General features: G+C 43.4%; 1 protein-coding gene across 1 annotated transcript in view; it reads right to left on the reverse strand.

The window, feature by feature from the left end:
- SPMIP3 (sperm microtubule inner protein 3) overlaps positions 1-20,672 on the reverse strand; it is a 36,974-nt gene that overhangs the window by 2,584 nt on the left and 13,718 nt on the right. Inside the window, 1 exon segment of the mRNA XM_024133700.1 lies at positions 15,648-15,820. Within this exon segment, the coding sequence (XP_023989468.1) occupies positions 15,648-15,820 (173 nt within the window).

Here is a 20,672-nt window from a genome sequence, read left to right on the forward strand (position 1 = left end):
TTTTACTGAGGAAGAATTTCTTAGGCAATAACCACGATCTGTCATAATCTATACATAATCTGTTCTTCAACTGTTCCCAAAAGAGATAAGAACTGCACATGAAATGCAAATCATTGCTAATCTAGACATAAGCTCTGCCCTTAAAATCGGATCACAAAGACTGGTCAATGGATAAGATAAAAAAACTTACACCTTGATAATGTAATATTTACTTTGTCTTATTCTGTGAAAAGCCCTTCCCCCAAATACTCCTTCGAGGAGTCAGTTTCTTGAATTAAACAAAAACTCTCTTCAGTCTCTGTTCCTTTCTCTATCAGTGCTCAGCTTTGTAACAACTCTGTTAGGTCTCTTGCAGACCAGCCTTTGCCTGCCTGATAGTTGTTTATAAAATAATTGCCACGTAAGTATCTCTCAAATCCATGTAACTCTCCGTACTGCTACTGAGACAGGCTGGGGACCCGGTACCCTTTGCTACAAGTGCTGCAGTGCTTACACCTGGACAAACCTCCTACAGCAACAAAATACAAAGAAACTATAAGAGACTAAAAATAACTGTGTACACGCTCAGTTGGGCTAAATTATGGACAAAAAGACTGGGACTTCCCTGGTGGTGCAGTGGTTAAGAATCCACCTGCCAATGCACAGGACACGGGTTCAAGTCCTGGCCCGGGAAGATCCCACATGCCATGGAGCAACCAAGCCCGTGCGCCACAACTACTGAGCCTGCGTGCCACGACTACTGAAGTCCACGCACCTAGAGCCCATGCTTCGCAACAAGAGAAGCCACCGCAATGAAAAGCCCGCGCACCACAACGAAGAGTAAACCCTGCTCGCCATAACTAGAGAAAGCCCACGCACAACAACAAAAACCCAATGCAGCCAAAAATAAAACAAGTAAATTTATATATATATATTTAAAAAAAAGATACAAAAAGACCAAAAAACCCAGCTGCCACTTCCAAGGAGCCAGAAGCAAAAACAAGGTGTTGGGAGCTTTTGCTCTGCTCATACACCCTGCACACAACACCACCAAAGGGGTGGGCAAAACACCTAAGCCACTCCTCTGGCCTGACCCCTGAACACACACCTACCCTCACCCCATGTAAGGAGCCAGTTCACCCCCACTCAGGGAACCATCAAGGGAATCTGTTACTTGTTTTTCCTCCCTCCTGCAACCGCTGCAGGAGCCCCAATAAAGCCTTGCCTGAATTTCTTGTCTCGCCTCTAGTCAATTTCTATTGATTGGGGAAGGCCAAGAACCCTGGTCGATATCAGACTTAGTGGCACCCAGCATGGGACAGTAGTACCCTGTTGGGGAGAGGACCTGGGCACCTCCGGGACCACTGACTTCAGCTTCCCCATGGGTGACAAGCGGCTGCCTGAACCTCGTGTTTCGGCATCACTACGTTTGGTAAGTCAGCCTTCCTGGACACTGGGGGTCTCAGGACCCTCATTCAGACAATGCTTTCCCCTCCCCCTTGTCCTCTTCCCTCTCCTAATATCTCCCTACTTCTCCTCTCTCTGTCCTCTCCTAATTCTCTGGCCTATCCTTCCGAGAGAGTGGACATCGGGCAGCTACAGCATCACTCCTCTCAGCTTGTGAGGCCATGCTTCCCTCTGGCCGGCAACTGCTCGCCTTGTCAGGTGACAAGCAGAGAAGTCGGAGAGGCTCGCCTCACACCATGCAGATCCTGGTCCAGCAGGCTCTCCCTGACGGGAATTTATGAGAATGATAAGAGTTTTAAACCTCATATCATGTAGTGGCTGCAAATCCTATTGTCCCGGTATTCTTGCCTTTATTTTCCTGCTGCCTTTTTCTCTTTTTCAGTCTTTTCTGTCCCTCCTCCCTTTACCTCTCCCTTGATCCTTATACCTGCACTCCCGTCCCCTTTATCCTGAAAATTTCTTGTTTGTGTCTTTAAGTTTTTGTCATTGGTATCTTTGTTTTATGTAGTTTTGTCTGTCCAACTGCTCCTACAAGTTTCTGCCGACATTGTGGGCTTGGTGGAGCACTTAAACCTCGAAATACAAACTGGCCACATGGCCTGAGACTCCAGCCTTGGGTTACTTAGTGGGATTTTAAAGAGAAAAAAAAAGGAGAGGAGCTTGCATCTCTCTTCTGCCTTTGCAATGTAACTGTTCTGACTGAGCTCTCAGGAACTACCTGATCCATCTGTAGTTCTCCAGACTGAGGGAAAAAAAAAAAAAAGAGGCATTTTAAATTCAAGCAGAAAAACTGTGAGATCTCTGGTTCTGTCTGTCTTTATGTAAAAATTAACTTGTAGATGAGCTGTATTTAATTTGCTTAAAAGAAATTGAGTGCTTATATACATTCTCAGAAATATAAAATAAGCTCACTAGAATACATTTCAGGTTCGTGTGATCTGGGAAATAGCTAATATTGAATTAATATTTGGTATTAGGGCTAGCTTAAGCTTGTGGTTTTAATTAATACAGACCTGTCTTTAGAGACATCAACATTAAGTACAATACTTTCATTGTACCTAGGGTTATTGAAAGTGAATAAATGCATATTGTTTCTGTTATGAAATTTGTCAACAGAGAAAATAACCCAATATGATTAAACTTTTAAGTAAATGTAACTGAGATAAGAGCTTTTTGTTAAACTCTATAGGAATAATTATGTTTTGGTAATGTCCATCTAAAATAGTCTCTCCAAATTTTGGTAACTTGAAACAAAATGAAGTTAAATGTTAAGAATTCATTGAATATCCAGGCCATTTCAGATAAGATCAAATTTTGGAACATTAATTGTTAAGCATGTCTAAATTTACCTACTTTTGTCTTCTTGTGAGAGAGAAACTAAAGATGTTTGGTGCCACCTTGAGATGTTCTCTACCAATCTATAGAATGCTAATAAAGACAGTTCATGGTGGCTTAAGGAAAGTAGGATGTGTGTTTTCAGAAAAGAAGGTATGAGGAATGGAAATATATTTTGTTGAAAGGAAAAAAAGGGTGATTTTGTCCTAGAGCTGGTTGTTTCTGAATGGGAAAAAAATAAGGGACAAAATATGGCTACAGAAATTTGCAGAAGGTTTGTGGAAAAGGAACACTGAGAAGAGAATTTTGTATGTGGTCAGGATTTTCTAAGGTTGGATTAAATTCAATTAGGTAAATGGATTTTATTAAGAGTAGGCGGATGCAAGACTGGATTTGGTTTCCTCTCTCTCATAAGAGAGCAAAGTTTTCCTGGAATGCTGCTTTTTTTTTTTTTTTTTTTTGCGTTACGCGGGCCTCTCACTGTTGTGGCCTCTCCCGTTGCGGAGCACAGGCTCCGGACGCGCAGGCTCAGCGGCCATGGCTCACGGGCCTTGCCGCTCCGCGGCATGTGGGATCTTCCCGGACCGGGGCACGAACCCATGTCCCCTGCATCGGCAGGCAGATTCTCAACCACTGCGCCACCAGGGAAGCCCCGGAATGCTGCTTTTGACAACAGATTGTGTGAGTTTCTGTGCTTTAAGTGATCTGTATTTACTTTTGCAATCTTTTCTTTCACCTTAGCTCAAGGAATAATTTTTTCATGGTGACCTATGATTCTGATTGGGTGTTTTAAAACTTTTTGAAATTTTTGACAGACTTCCCAAATATCAAGTTCTTTTGACCTCCAGCTAACTTTGGGGTGCTTCCAAGGGCCCTTGGAGCAACCCAAAGAGAGAGATCTTAAACTAATTGGGTTCATTTGGTATGTTAAATTACATGGGAAACATTGTCCAAACTCGCTGTTGCCTGTGTCAAATGGAATCATCAGGCTCTCCCCAGTTTTATCGTAACCACCAAACAGATAGGAGAAAGGGTTTTGGGTTCTTCTGCTGTCTAGTCTCTCACCTTACTCTATGTCCAGAAATCCCCTGTGGGAATACTCCCACCTCTAGGCCCTCAGGTCCTGACTCTCGTGGCAGTTTTCATTACGCCCAACTCCAAATCCTCCAGGAGTTCCTTTTTGCACCTCTAGGACCCCCTTCACTCCAGGCCTTGGCAGCCCAGATCTTGTTACAGACTACCTATTGGGCTGGCCACTTCCAAGCAGCCCACATCCTAGGCTTTATAGATGCTCATTCTTGAGGAATACGCCCCAACCTAGGGAAAGTTGTTATAGGACACAAGCTTTATAGATAACAGATCCCCCTCAAGGAGAGCCCTGGCAACGTGCTGGCACTGACCCCTTGCATGCGGGACTGGGTCGACCAGAGATGTCTGGTTAGGAATTGATGGGAAAGTAGAGGACGCTCAAAATCCCATTAGGTAAGAAGGGAATTTGGAAGACACTCCGACCCCCTTCTGACAAAGGCCTCCTGGTAAAATGTCTCCAGGACACCAGACTTCATATCTAGGAATGCTCTTTCTTGATTGCAGGTTACTCAACATGGAAGGATCCTCTTCTAAGCCAGAAGAAACACCTCTGGAATGTATTCTTAAAAATTGGAAATTTTAAAAACTAGATGGGCTGAAAAGGGGAAAACTTACACTTTACTGTAACACTGCCTGGCTTTTATATAAGTTGTGGGGATGGATAAAAATGGCCTGAAAATGGGTCTCTAAATTACAATATCATCTTGCAATTGGATCTTTACTGTTGCAAGATGGGAAAATGAACTGAGGTTCCCCATGTTCAAGCCTTCATGGTCCTTTACCAAAACCCCGCTCTATGTGGCTTCTGAAATCAAAAGCCTTGAGAATCAGAAAACACTCCCAACAGTTTAGATGATCCCTTTCTAATCTTCTCCAGTTCTCAGGGGGGAAACCAAGTCTCCACTGCTTCTCCAGAGCCACCTACCTCTCCAGAGCCACCTACTTCCCCAGAGGCACCTACTTCTCCAGATCCCTCTGACAAATCCCAAACTCCACCTTCCTATGTCCCTTTATACCCTCCATTACCCCAGAAAGGAGATAGTAGTCCCACTGAGGTAACTCACAGTGGAACTTCCTAGCACACAGGATCAGGAAAAATATGCCCTCTTAGGGAAGAGGCAAAAGGTGAAGGGACAATCAGAGTACATGTGCCCTTCTCTTTAACTGACTTAGCCCAATGCAAACAGAGACTGGCTGATTTTCTGAAGACCCTAGTCAAAGTTTGCTGAAGGGTTTCAGGCCCTAACTCTGGCCTTTGATTTAACTTGGAAGGATGTCCAGATAGTCCTATCTACTTGCTGTACCCCTGAGGAGAAACAGAGAATTTGGGCAGCAGCCCAGGGGCGCACTGACCAGCTTGCCTGGGACCAACACGAACTTTTTGTTATGGGAGATGCATTCCCAAATCAGGAGCCCCATTAGAATGATAATTCCTGGGAGGGAACAGAAGCCAGAAATCACATGATCCAATGGGTATTAGAAGGGATGAGAAAGTGTATCAAAAAGCCAATTAACTATGAAAAGGTTAAAAGAGTGACCCAAGAAGAAACAGAAAATCCATCTCTCTTTCAGGGACGGCTTATGGAGGCTTTTAGAAAATTTACTAATATTGAGCTGTCCATTCCCAAGGATCAATCCCTGCTGGGACAACATTTTATCAGCCAGTACGCTCCTGATATTAGGCAGAAACTCCAGAAGTTACCATTAGGCCCACAAACCCCTATGCCCCAACTCCTAGAGGTGGCCTTTGGGGTACTTAATAATCGAGATCAAGCTGAGGAGGAAGAGAGAGCCCAAGGTGAAAACAGGCAGGCCAGGGCTCATGCTAAACTGATAGCTGTTGCTGTCTGTCATGCCGTGTAACCTCAAGGCAACCTAAGGGGGCCAAGGAAGTTTAATCATCCATCCTGCAAGGGGGAATACTTCAAATGTAAGTCAACTGACCAATGGGCCCAAAAGTGCCCAAAAAAAGCCCCCTGGTCCATGCACAGTCTGCAAACAAACAGGTCATTGGAAGTGAGACTTTCCCCCATCCCAAAGGTGAAGGGGGAACTCCCACTCCCAATACGGCCATGCTGGATGACTGATGTGGCCCGGGAATTCTGGCAGCTCCCCTTCACGAGATGTCTATCTCCTTTGAGGAGCCCTGGTGGTCCTTAACATGGCAGGTAAGAAAATAAATTTTTTAATTGATACGGGAGCCACTTACTCTGTCCTGATCTCTCACACTGGGCTTCTCTCCTCTAAAAGCTGTACAGTGACTGGTGTTGACAGAAAGCCTCACACCCATTACTTTACTGGGCCTCTCACTTGCCAACGTGAACAGCGTTTGATCTCACACAGCTTTTCAGTTGTGCCTGAGTGTCCTACCCCACTACAGGGGAGAGACCTTCTGGCCTCCCTTGGAGCCATATTACAATTAGGAGACCCCAAGCAGCCCCTTTTCTTGACTCTAAGACAAATCAGCTGGAAGAACAGGGGTCTATTCCCAGCCATATTCTACACTAAACCCTGCAGTTTGGGACAAAGGAATCCCTGGGAAGGCTATAAATGCCCAACCTATAAAAATTAGCCTTGGGCTTCCCTGGCGCAGTGGTTGAGAATCCGCCTGCCGATGCAGGGGACGCGGGTTCGTGCCCCGGTCCGGGAAGATCCCACATGCCGTGGAGCGGCTAAACCTGTGAGCCATGGCCGCTGAGCCTGCGCGTCCGGAGCCTGTGCTCCGCAACGGGAGAGCAAAAAAAAAAAAAAAAAAAAAAAAAAAATTAGCCTTAAGACAGAAGTCACTCATCCTAACAAGAGAAAGTATCACATAAAGTTGGAAGCAAAAAAGGTTTGCAACCCCTCACAAATAAATTCTTAAAACATGGCCTCTTAGTGCCCTGTCAGCCTCCATGCAAAACCCCTATTCTGCCAGTTGTTAAGCCAAATGGGGAATATTGAATGGTACAAGACCTAAGAGCAGTAAATGATACAGTGGTCCCTATACATACCCTTGTAGACAATCCTTACAATATATAGTCCAGAAACCTGGAGATGCCAAATGGTTTACTGTGCTTGACCTCAAGGATGCCTTCTTTTGCATCCCAGTTCATCCATCATTACAGAATCTGTTTGCCTTCAAGTGGACTAACCCTCACTTGGGCCAAATGCAACAATATACCTGGACAGTATTGCCTCAGGGATTTTGGGACAGTCCACAATTGTTCACCCAGGCCCTAGGAAAAGAACTAAGGGAAATAAACCTAAAAGAAGAGGCTATTCTACAGTATGTGGATGATATATTAATATGCAGCCACACCATGGAGGCCTCAGATCAGAATACCATAGAAGTCCTTAATTTCCTCGGGGCCTGGGGTTACAGGATATCCCAGAAAAAGGCACAAATTTCAAAACAACAACAAGTTAAATATCTGGGATATATTATAAACCCTGGAGGTAAACAGTTATCTCCAGATAGAAAACAAGCTACATTAGGCCTAAGTGCCGCAAAGACAAAAAAAATCTTCGTACTTTCTTAGGCATGGCAGGAAATTTTGCAAAATTTGGATTCCAGGATTTGGACTAATGGCTAAGCCTCTATATGAAGCCACTAAAGGCCCATATACAGAACCATTACTTTGGATGCGGGAAACAAGAAAAGGCTTTTAATAATATCAAACAGACGCTCACCAGAGATCCTGCTCTGGGTCTCCCAGATTTAAAAAAGCCATTTACCTTGAACATAGCTGAAAAGCAGGGGACAGCTCTGGGGGCTCCTTGTACAAAAGCTAGGAGAAGCTCCTCAGCCTATAGGCTATGTTTCCAAACAACTAGATTCCGTGGCCCGAGGTTGGCCTGGCTGCCTCTGGGTGGTAGCTGCCACTGCTTTATTGGTGGAAGAAGCTAGCAAGCTTACCTTTGGACAGCCACTGGAAGTCCAGACCCCTCATCAAGTACAAGGGATTCCGGAGATTAAAGGCCACCACTGACTAACTGGAGGTCATCTTACTAAGTACCAGGCTTTACTCCTTGACTCCCCAGAGCTAACTCTCAAAAGTTGCCACACCCTCAACCCGGCTACACTGATGCCCGCAGAAAGCCCAGAACTAACACATTCCTGCCTTAAGACCCTTGACCTGGTTTATGCCTGTAGGCCTGATCTAACAATCCAGGCCATAGAAAACCCTGAGAAAGCATGATTTACTGATGGCAGTAGTTTCATTAAAGATGGAGTCAGTAGGACAGGGTATGCTATTGTGAGTGCTTACAGCGTTACAGAAGCAAAACCTTTGCCACCTAACACTTCAGCCCAGAGGGCTGAGGTAAGAGAACTAACTTGATCCTTAACCTTAAGGGAAGGAAAAATTATAAACATATATACAGACTCAAAATATGCCTTCCTTGTTTTACATGTCTAGGCAGCTATCTGGAAAGAAGAGGACTTTTACATGCAAAAAACTCCCCTATGAAATATGGAGCTGAGAGTTTACATCTCATAGAAGCGGCTCAAAACCAAAACTAGTAGCAGTCATTCACTGCTGCGGGCACCAAAAGGAAAAATCTCAAATTACCCAAGGGAACAACAGGGCAGATTGGGAGGCATAGAAACAGCCCTGATGCCCAGAACAGAAATGGCTTTAATCCCATCCCTTACCCCTTCTAACGTTATACCTAGATACTCAACTTCTAAGGAGACCAGGGCACGAGACAAAGGGAGAACTAAGAGAACAGATGGATGGTGTCACATACATGAGAAACTGCTCATACCTCTTTCTGAGCAGTGGAAAATTATTATTAAAGGACTACATGATTCTCTCCATCTGGGGAGGGATCTAGAGTCCCTGCCCAAGGTGGTACTTGACAACTGATTGGCCCTCGATCATCTATTGGCAGAACAAAGGTAGGGGTATGTGCAATTGCCAATACTTCTTGTTTTGCACATATGTCAACACCTCTTCCCAGGTAGAAACCAACATTGAGAAAATTCGACAACAAGCCGCCTGGGTTCAGCAGACAATTAATCACCAGTTCTTGCTATTCGTATGGGTGGGGAAATTGAAAAAGCTTATCTAGTTTGTTCTCTTGGATTCCACAGGGTATAAAAAACTTTCTGGCAGGAGGTTTTCCTTTTCGCGTAACCCTCTTCTTTTCAGTCATACTGATTTATGCTATATTTTATCTAGTACTCCGTTGTCTTCCCTGCAGTTGTAAACATGTGACTAAGAATTTTTGGTTCAAGAAGGAGACCTGGGACCAACAGGTCCAGAGCTTCCATTCTAAAAATAGAGCAACATGTTAAATTTTAACCCTGAGGTTAACAAAATATACACCCAAACAGAATGGCTTCTTGGCAGGGAGGACATAGCCTCCCCTGTGTGGTCAACAGCTAAGGAAACCCTCCCAAAGTTAACCTGGTTCCTTTCCTTTCTAAACCCTTTAATGGCTATTGTTGTTCTCCTCCTTTTTAGCCCTGGTTTGTTTAATCTTTTGGTTAAATTTGTGTCTTCTAGGCTCCAACAGTTTGAAGTAAGTCTCATGATGGCTCAAGGAATTCAAACCATTCCAGCAGAGAGTGGCCCAGGTCCCTACAGTTCCTTGGGACAGTCAGCGAGGGACTCATACACCTCTAGGGTAGGCTAGGGTCTGTGGCCCCTGTCCAGCAGGAAGAAATTTCATTAGAAGAGAACTTCGGCCCCTTACCCCTTAAGAATAAAGGTGTAGGGCTTCCCTGGTGGCGCAGTGGTTAAGAATCTGCCTGCCAGTGCAGGGGACATGGGTTTGAGCCCTGGTCAGGGAAGATTCCACATGCCGTGGAACAACTAAGCCCGTGAGCCACAACTACCGAGCCTGCGCTCTAGATCCCGTGAGCCACAACTACTGAATCCCCCGCCTAGAGCCTGTGCTCCGCAACAAGAGAAGCCACCACAATGAGAAGCCCGCCCACCGCCATGAAGAGTAGCCCCTGCCCGCTGCAGCTAGAGAAAGCCCACGCCCAGCAATGAAGACCCAGGGCAGCCAAAAATAAATAAATAAAATAAATAAATTTATTTTTTTAAAAAAAGAATAAGGGTGTAGAGTCTCTCAGGGGGGAAGTGAGACAGGCTGGAACCCGGGACCCTTTGCTGCAGTGCTTGCACCTGGACGAACTTCTCCTCAAGCAACAAAATACAAAGGAACTATAAGGGACTAAAAATAACTGTGTGCAGGCACAGGTGGGGCAAATTATGGACAACAAGCTACAAAGAGACCAAAAAAAATCCAACTGCCACTTCTGAAGAGCCGAGAGCAAAAGCAGAGTATTGCACATGCCCCCTGCACACGCCACCACCAAAGGGGTGGGAAAAACACCTAAGCCACGCCTCCATCCCCCCTGGACACACCCCTACCCTCACCCCATATAAGGAACTAGCTCGCGCACCCCGCTGGGGAACCAGCAAGGGAATGTGTTACTTGTTTTTGGTCCCTCCTGTGGCCGGCAGGCACAGGAGCCCCAATAAAGCCTTGCCTGAATTTCTTGTCTGGCCTCTAGTCAATTTCTACTGATTGGGGAAGGCCAAGAACCCTTGTCGGTATCACCACCTCCCATCATCAGTTGCCTAAAGCACTGGTTCCTAACTTGGCTGCACAACGGAATTATCTGGAAGTTTTATAACTTATTGATGCCTGGGACCTTCTCCCTCCCACCAGGAGATTCTGACTTAATTGGTATTGGGTATATCCTGGGCATCTGGATTTTTTAAATTGATGTAGCTGAGGTTAAAAACCATCAGCCTAACCCCTGCAATTGCCTCCTGACCCTTTGTATTCAATCTTTGCCCTACTCTACTCCCCATCCCGCCCCCTTTTTCTTCCTCACAGTTGGAGTAATCTTTTCAAAATGCAATTTTAATCGTGTCACCTCCACCCTCTTTAAAACTTTTCAAAAGTTTCCCATTAATCTCAGGCTAGAGGCCCCAAACCTGAAAATGGCCTGTAAAGCCCTCCTTGTTCTGACCTTGCCATCTCTTTAGCCATATCCTTCTTGACTTCTGGCCTCCAACACACTCATTTTTTTTTTTTTATTCTTCAAACGTCATGCTCTTACCACAGTGCCTTTGCATATGCTACACTCTCTGTGAAGCTCTTCCCCTGTTCCTTGCCTAGTTAACTTTTAGCTCATCTTTCAGCTCTCAACTTATCATTTCTCTGACCTGTTATATGCTCCTATAGCACCACATAAATTCTGCTTCATAGGATTTATGACAGGTGAAATTTTATGCTTATTTCTATGCTGGTTCCCCACCAAAGCTCCTTGAATGTAGAAACTTTGTGTCTATTTCTGCTTCACATGGTGTTGATGAAACCTTGCACACTGATTGGCATATAGTTAGGCTCTCAAATTAGTTACTGAAGGAATATGTATGAATGAATGAAAATGTGCTTGACATCAAATCTATCAGTGAGTTCAACTGATGTCAGCTCCAAAATATGTCTGGAACCCATTTATTCCTTTTCATCTTCCCTGCTGATCCGAACCACCATCACCTCTGGTCTCAACTACTAAACAGTTTCCTCACTGGTCTGCAAGCCCTCCCTCTTGTTCCTCTCTAAACAGCGTCCTAATGGCAGGCAGACTGATCTTTTTAAAATACAAATGATATGCCACTCCTCTTCAAAATTATTCCAAGTCTTTCCATTGTTCTTAGAATAGAATCCAAACATCTTACCACTCTCACCCTCACTGACTACCCACCAAACTACACTGGCCTCCCTTCTGTTCCTCAAACATGCCAAGCCCTTTCCAGCTTTCAGGCTTCAGAACTTACTATTCCTTTTCCCTGAAATGCTCTTTACATGATTTTTTCTTATTTTCCAGGGCTCAGCTAAAGCTGCATAGAGGTTTTCCCTGACTGCACTATTAAAAGTAACCTCCCCTGGCTACACTCATCACTCTGTTTACTTCCCTTATAGCACTACTACAATCTAAAATTGAAAAAAGGAAGTACTTGGTTATGCTCTATATCCCCCACCAGAATGTCAGCTCCATGAAAGCAGATGTCATGTCTATCCCGGTCACTGTACCCCCAGCAGACAGCACAGTGTCTAGTTTGTACTGGGTGCTCAATCAATGACTGAATCATCTTATGATTGCCAGCTTCCAAGATGGACCCCAATGATTCTCACCCCCTGGTATCCTTGCCTTGGGTCCTCTCCTCCCACACTGCTTCAGGGCTGAGTGTTGTGTGACTTTTGAACCTAAGCCATAAAAGGCATTGCAGTTCCCAATTTGATCTCAGATTACTCATTCTAGGGGAAGTTAACTGCCATGCCATCAGGATGCTCAGCCTGGAAAGGCCCACCTGGAAAGGCATTGAGGCCTCAGTCCCCAACCAGCATGTGACAGCCCTGTGAGTAGTCATACCTGACAACTATGTGAGTGAGCCACCTTGAGGGTGGGCGCTCCAGCCCCAGCTGAGCCTTCAGAGGATGAAGCACTCACTGACACTGAATGTTACCTTGAGAAAGACTCTGAGCCAGAACTGCCCACCTGAGCAGTTCTCAAATCCTAACCCACCAAAACCATGAGAGATAAAAACCATCATCACTGATGTTTTAAGTCGCTAAGTTTTGGAATGATTTGTTACTGCACAATAGATAACTAACATACACACAATCAATGAGTCAATGAATGGAGCAATGAATATTTCGACATAAATTTTCTCTTGAATTAGTCAGGTTTCAAACCTCACTAAGTAGGCCACTAGCCAATTCTGTCTTCTCGTGTTGCCTAGCCTACACTTTCCAGTACCATATTTTCAATTGTATACAGATCCCAACTTGACACTTCTGCATAAAACCATTATTTCTATCAGAGGCACCAACAATCTTAGAGTAGAAGTGGGAAGCTGTGCCATTAGCTTTAATTTCTCTCCTGTGAATTCTCTACCAGTACTGTCGTTTCTCTCTCCTGATGCTTTGCCATATGAGTCTTCTTCCCATTTCCCATGAAACTTCCTCAGTTCACTTTAAGAGCAAGGTCTGGGAGTGTGACATCTCCAGACATGACCTAGACTGATGACTTACCAGTTGCTTGCTTGAGTAGGTTTCTAAGTCTCTAAGCCTCCGTTTCCTCTTCTGTTAAATGAGGTTAATAACAATACCTACTTCATGGGGGCAATACAACTCACTGCAACCCTGAGTGTGACATATGTATGAGTAAATCACTTAGCACAGTTTTGGGCACATGACAGATATTTTCAGTTCTAGCAAGTATCCTAAAACGTAGACTTGAGTCTCTATGTTACAGACACAAAAAAGTTCAGAAAAGTCAAGCGTCTTGCCCAACACCACACAGCTAGAATCTGCCGGGCCTGTAGCCCTCCAAGCCCTGGATTCTGTTCACTGCCTCTCACTACTCCATCCCGCGGTTCTGCCATGGCCTCCCCGATGCTCTTCTCACCTGCCAGCTGTGTTTTGTCCCATCCATGCTAAGCAGCCTGACAGACTAACATCCTCTGAAGCTGACTGGGTCGCTCCCTGGACTCTGAGCCTGCAACGGCTCTGACTGTCCAAATTCAACTTTCCAGACTCCTGCAGCTCCTCTTCAGCTCCAGGCATTCTCGCCCACTCTGACTGTCCACATTTTCCTTCCCACTTCCTCGTTCTGCCTTGCCCAGTCAGCCAGGTCCTCACAGCTGGATTCCCCCCTGCTCTCCCAGACCTCACAAACCTCCCAAACTTCTTCTCATCCACTGCCTCTGGTATGTCGCCCCGTTTCTTCTCTCCCATGCACATCTTATCTGTCAAGACCGAGCTTAGTTCCCCACTACTGTATGCTGCTTTCCTGGCTGTTCTAGGCCCCAGTGACCTCATCTTTCAACTCCTGCTCCTCTACTTGGTACTTAATCACTCTCTGATAGGTTGACTGTTGCCTCATCTTCCCAATTAGCTTGTGAGCTCCCTGATGCTGAGCTCACAGTCTGGACTTTTACCTCCTCCCATGGCACCTAGCCCAGGTATTTGCTTTGCTAGACGTTAACCTTGTTCTGTAGGTTTGGGAAGAAGTAGGAATTGTCTTCTAAAATAAGTAAGGGAGAAACCTTTTGTGTCTGTCTAACAAGACTTCCGCATAGCAGAGGAATTGTAAAGAAGTGTTTACTATCATTCTGGAAACTAGAGGCCACCTAGAGTCCCTCATACAAAGGAAACAGATTTCACACTCAGTCTCAATAAAATGCTTCGTCTGTCCTACAGGGACAGGAGCCCCACTAACACTTCCGGACCACCCCTTCTTTCCAAGCCCTCCTCAGCCCCGGCAGTGCCCCCCACCCCACAGCTGGCTCCCTTGAACATAACCTTCCTACAAGAGGGAGGGGATATGGGGATATATGTATACACAGAGCTGATTTACTTTGTTATACAGCAGAAACTAACACAACATTGTAAAGCTATCATACTCCAATAAAGATATGAAAAAAACCCCAACAACATAACCCTCCTAAAGTCCCCTGCCTGCGGGACCCTAACTCCTACCACCCTCCTCCAAATGACTTAATCTCAGCTCTCACCCTCCTCCCCATTCCCTTAGCTCACTCTCTCCTTAGGTTCCAACCTTCTCTCACCTCCCAGAAGCCAGGTTTGCCCTTATCCCACACTCCTCCAGTCAATCTCTGGCCCCAATCCCAGCTTCATCCATTACCACCCCTATGCCTGGCTCAACGCCCCAAGATCTGCCTGGTCCTGCTGGGTTCCCACTCTTTCCGATTGCTGTCCTTTGCTGTCCCCTCAGGACCCGAGTCCCAGCCCTGCTCTGGCATCCCATCCGGGCTGCAGCTCTTTTCTCAGGGGAGACAAGAAGGAGGGCAGATTCTTCCCATTCCCCATGGCATTCCTCCCCACCGTCCTTCTACTATTTTTCTTATTTTTAATTTTAAGATAAAACGTGGCTCGCTTTAAAGAAAACTGTTGAATAAATAGTAGTACAAGTGATGCTCAGCTGTGACAGAGGCAATATAGCTTAAAGGTCCAGCACAGAGCTTGGCCTGGGGCTGAATTCTGCTTCTCCTAGGTACTGTGATTTGGGGCTAGTTAATTAACTGTCTCTGTTTACAGTGACCAAGAAATAATAGCATTTACCTCAGAGAGCTTTTAGAAGGACAAAATATGTGCCTGCCACACTGTAAGAGCCTCAGAAATATTGGGGTTTATGCATTTAGAAAGTCTGTCAATGAAGGAATCCATTCTGTGACTAAAATCCAAAGTGTCAGTGACTACAGAAATACAGGTAATGTTTCAGGTCATGTCCATGTGTACCCCCCAGGGTCATATCTGTGTGGGGTCTCGGCCCCTCAGTACTCTCACACAGGCTGCAGCATGGAGAAATACTACATAGGGAATTTAGAATTTTTGAGACACACCTCCAGTTATCAAATAATTGCCAGAAATCCATTTAAAATAGGAGAATGAGGGGGGAAAATTCCTCTAACAATATGTTTAGGCACAATAACAAATTTCTCAAGTGATAAAGTGCTCTGAGGAGTGGTCAGACTCAAGTTTGCTTCCTACCAAGGACATTTATGAATTTTCAGTCTTAAAGTCTCCTGTACAAGGAGCTAGGGGAGGAGAAAAGGAGGAAGCAGTCTGGAGGCAGCTCTCTAAATTCTTCTTCCTGCACCCAGACACACACGCATCCCCTTCGCCTGCAATGTGACTGGTCCCAGACACACTCCCTGAGACGGCAAGCCCATGGGAGATGTTCATCTGTGGCCCAGGCAAGGTTTTGCTCTCAGAGAGTAAGAACGCTTGATCTGACTTACCCATCTTGTAAAATGGCAAAGAATAGTCTCTTTGGTATGTAGTTTCTTTATACCATGGTTCGGCAGGCTTTGAATGTCTTCGAAAACAAATGTATTGAATGAGAGTTTGTTGGTCTAATTGAGGCTGATACTGACTTTTTCTCTTAGGTGGAATTCCCAAGTCTATGAGAGGTCTAAATGAAAATAAAAACAGCTTGCTGAATACCCATTCAGTAGAAGAAAAGCATTCCACTTTCTCATCAGCTGAAATCCATTCCCGAAAAGAGGCCAGGAGGCTACCAAGATAGTATTGGCAAAACTCCATAACTCCAAGGCTAGCCCTAGCAAAATTATCAGTAGATGGTCCAAGGATTCCAGACCCCTGTTCTTCCCTTTATCATCCCTCCTCCTTCCCAATCACAGGTCACAGAAGGTGACCAGCATCAAAACTTCCTCTGGATCTGCCTACGCATGGCTACTTCCCATATTCCAGATCTTCCCAATGCCCTTTTGCAATGTAATTTTTCTATGGATATTTGGTTCCCTCAAGGAACTAATGCTTTCTTTTGACCAGACTAACCACTATGGTGCATATTGGTGTTTGATGAACCTGAAATTGGTTACAACCTTCTTGTACCCTCCACTCAGATGAGAACCCTATGAAGGTAAAGGGAAAGAAGAATCAAAATGTGGTGGTGGAATATCTTCAAATACTTGTGGGAGTATACATTCACTGTTGCAACTTGTTTGAGAAGACTTTGGTGATATGTATTAAACCTTTAAACTGTGATATATTTTGTCCTAGAAACCCAGAATTTAGGAATATCAACAAAGACTTAGCTCTAAGAATGCTTGTCAAAGTATTTATATGATAATAAAAAGAGTGGAAACAACTTTCATGTGGAAAAAGATAGGGAATTATTTAGACAATGATACAGAAATATACAGAAATACCATGCCACCATTAAAGTGATGCTGTAGAATTATATTTGAGATGGAAAAAAAAGTCCACAATATATTATATTTAAAGAAAGATTTCAATTGAATTGTATACTTTAAATGGATGAATTGTATGGTATGAATTATCTCAATAAAGCTGTTATACAAAAAATTGTTTCAATCAACAAAATATTAGCAAACAGAATTCAACAAAACATTAAAAGGCTCATACACCATGATCAAGTGGGGTTTATTCCAGGGATACAAGGATGGTTCAACATCCATAAATCAATCAATGTGATACACCACATTAACAGAATAAAAGAGAAAAGTCATGTTATCATTTTGACAGATACACAAGAAGCATTTGACAAAATTCAGCATCCATTTATGATTAAAGCTTTCAACAAACTGGGTATAGAGGGAACATACTCCAACATAATAAAGGCCATATATGACAAGCCCACAGCTCACAACATACTCAATGATGACATGCTTTTCCTCTAAGATCAGGAACCAGACAAGGATGTCCACTGTCTCCACATTTATTCAACATAGTATTGAAAGCCCTATCCAGAGTAATTAGGCAAGAAAAAGAAATAAAACGCATCCAAATAGGAAAGGAAGACATAAAACTGCATTTATTTGCAGATCGCATGATCTTATATATAAAAAACACCCTAAAAATGTTATCAAATAGCTGTTAGAACTAATAAACAAATTCAGTAAATTTGCAGGATACAAAATTAATACAAAAATATCTATTGTGTTTCTTCTATACACTAATAATGAATTATCTGGCAGAGAAATTAAGAAAACAATCCCATTTTCAATTTCATCAAAACAACAAAATACTCAGAAATAAATTTAACCAAGGAGGTGAAAGACCTGTATACTGTAGATATAATACACTGATGAAAGAAATGGAAAAAAACACAAATAAATGGAAAGATATTCCATGCTCACACATTGGAAGTATTAATATTGTAAAAATTTCCACACTATCAAAGCAATCTAAAGATTCAATGCAATCCCTATCAAAATTCCAATGGCATGTTTTCATAGAAATCAAACAAACAATTCTAAAATTTGTATGGAATCACCAAAGACCCCACATAGTCAAAGCAGTCCTGAGGAAGAAGAACAAGGCTGGAGATATCACATTTTCTGATTTTAAACTGTATTACAAAGCTATAATAATCAAAAATAGTATGGTATTGGCATATAAATGGACACATAGATTAATGGAAGAGAATAGTGAGCCCATAAATAAACCAAAGCATATATAGTCAATTAATTTATGACAAATGAGCCAAAGTATACAATGGGAAAAGAATAGTCTCTTCAGTAAACTGTGCTGGGAAAATTGGACAGCCACATTCAAAAGAATGAAAACAGATCCTTATCTTATACCATTCACAAAATGGGTTAAAGATTTTAATGTAAGACCTGAAATCATAAAACTCTTAGAAGAAAACACAGGGAATAAGGTTTTGACATCAGTCTTGGCAATGATTTTTTGGATTTGACACCAAAAACAGGCAACAAAAGCAAAAATAAATAAACATCAAACTAAAAAGCTTCTGCACAGCAAAGGAAACCATCAACAAAATGAAACAACAAGCTACAGAATGGGAAAAAATAATTATCAATCTTATATCTGATAAGGAGTTAATATCCAAAATATGTAAAGAATTCATACTACTCAATAGCAAAAAAAAAAAAAAAAACCCAAAAGGAATACAAAACAAACCAAAAAACCTATTCAATTAAAAAATGGGCAGAGGGACTGAATAGACTTTTTTTTCCACAGAAGACTTGTAGATGGCCAACAGGTACATGAAAATGTGCTCAGTATCACTAATCATTAGAGAAATGCAAATCAAAACCACAATGAGATATCACCTCACACCTGTCAGAATGGCTATCATCAAAAAGACAAATAGCAAGTGTTAGCAAGGAGGTGGAGAAAAAGAAATCCTCATGCACTGTTGGTGGGAATGTAAATTGGTTACAGGCACTATGGAAAACAGTATGAAGGTTCCTCAAAAAACGAAAAATAGAACCACCATATGATCCAGCAATTCCACTTCTGGGTATTTATCCAAAGGAAACAAAATCACTATTTCAAAAAGATATCTGCACTCCCATGTTCATTGCAGCATTATTTACAATGGCCAACACATTGAAACAACTTAAGTGTCCATTGACAAATGACTAGATAAAAAATATGTGGACTATATATGATATATTAATATAATTATTAATATTAATTATAATAATTAATCAATATTAAATATAATAATTATTATATTAATTAAATATAAGAGTATTCAGTGTGTGTGTGTGTATATATACATATATATATATATATATATATATATATATATATATATATATATATATATACCGTGAAATACTATTCAGCCTAAAAAAGAAGAAAAGCCTGGAGAGACCTTCAAGATGGCGGAGGATTAAGATGTGGAGATCACCTTCCTCCCCACAAATACATCAAAAATACATCTACATGTGAAACAACCCCTACAGAACACCTACTGAATGCTGGCAGAAGACCTCAGTCTTCCCAAAAGGCAAGAAGCTCCCCACGTACCTGGGTAGGGCAAAAGAAAAATCAGAGACAAAAGAATAGGGATGGGGCGTGCACCTGTGGGAGGGAGCTGTGAAGGAGGAAAAGTTTCCACATACTAGGAAGCCCCTTCACTGATGGAGATGGGGGGTGGCAGGGGTGGAAGGTTTGGAGCGACAGAGGAGAGTGCGGCAACAGGGGTGCAGAGGGCAAAGCAGAGAGATTCCTGAACAGAGGATTGGTGCTGACCAGCACTCACCAGCCTGAGAGGCTTGTCTGCTCACTCACCGGGGCAGGTGGGGGCTGGGAGCTGAGGCTCTGGCTTCGGAGGTCGGATCCCAGGGAGAGGACTGGAGTTGGCCATGTGAACACAGGCTGAAGGGGGTTAGTGCATCACAGCTAGCCAGGAGGGAGCCCAGGAAAAAGCCTAGAACTGCCTAAGAGGCAAGAAACCATTGTTTTGGGGTACACGAGGAGAGAGGATTCAGAGCACTGCCTAAACGAACTCCAGAGAGAGGCACAAGCCGCGGCTATCAGTGCGGACACCAGAGATGGACATGAGACACTAAGGCTGCTGCTGCCACCACCAAGAAGCCTGTGGGCAAGCACAGGCCACTATCCATACCTCCCCTCCCAGGAGGCTGTGCAGCCTGCCACTGCCAGTGTCCTGTGATCCAGGGACAACTTCCCCAGGAGAGCACACGGCGCGCCTCAGGCTGGTGCAATGTCACGCTGGCATCTGAGGCCGCAGGCTCGCCCTGCATCCCCTACCCCACTCTTCCCCCCCGCCTCAGTGAGCCAGAGCCCCCTAATCAGCTGCTCCTTTAACCTTGTCCTGTCTGAGCAAAGAACAGATGGTCTCAGGTGACCTACACACAGAAGCAGGGCCAAATCCAAAGCTGAACCCCAGCAGCTGTGTGAACAAAGAAGAGAAAGGGAAATCTCTCCCAGCAGCCTCAGGAACAGCAGATTAAATCTCCACAATCAACCTGATGTACCCTGCATCTGTGGAATACCTGAATAGACAACGAGTCATTCCAAAATTGAGGTGGTGGACTTTGGGAGGAACTGTAGACTTGGGGTTTGCTTTCTGAATCTAATTTGTTTCTGGTTTTATGTTTATCTTACTTTAGTATTTAGAGATTACTATCATTGGTAGATTTGTTTATAGATTTGGTTGCTCTCTTCCGTTTTTTTAAATATATAGATACATATATTTTTTTCCTTTTTCTCTTTTTGTGAGTGTGTATGTGTATGCTTCTTTGTGTGATTTTGTCTGTATAGCTTTGCTTTTATCATTTGTCCTAGAATTCTGTCTGTCCGTTTTTTGTTTTTTGTTTTTTTATTATGGCTTTTAGTGCTTGTTATCATTGGTGGATTTGTTTTTGGTTTGATTGCTCTCTTCTTTCTTTCTTTCCTTTTTCTTTATTACTATTTTTTAATATTTTATTTTAATAATTTTCTTTTCTTTCTTTCTTTTTTCTTTCTTCCTTCTTCCTTCCTTTCTTTTCTTTCTTCTT

Source organism: Physeter macrocephalus, chromosome 4 (genome assembly GCF_002837175.3).
Source record: "Physeter macrocephalus isolate SW-GA chromosome 4, ASM283717v5, whole genome shotgun sequence".
NCBI classification, from domain to species: Eukaryota; Metazoa; Chordata; class Mammalia; order Artiodactyla; family Physeteridae; genus Physeter; species Physeter macrocephalus.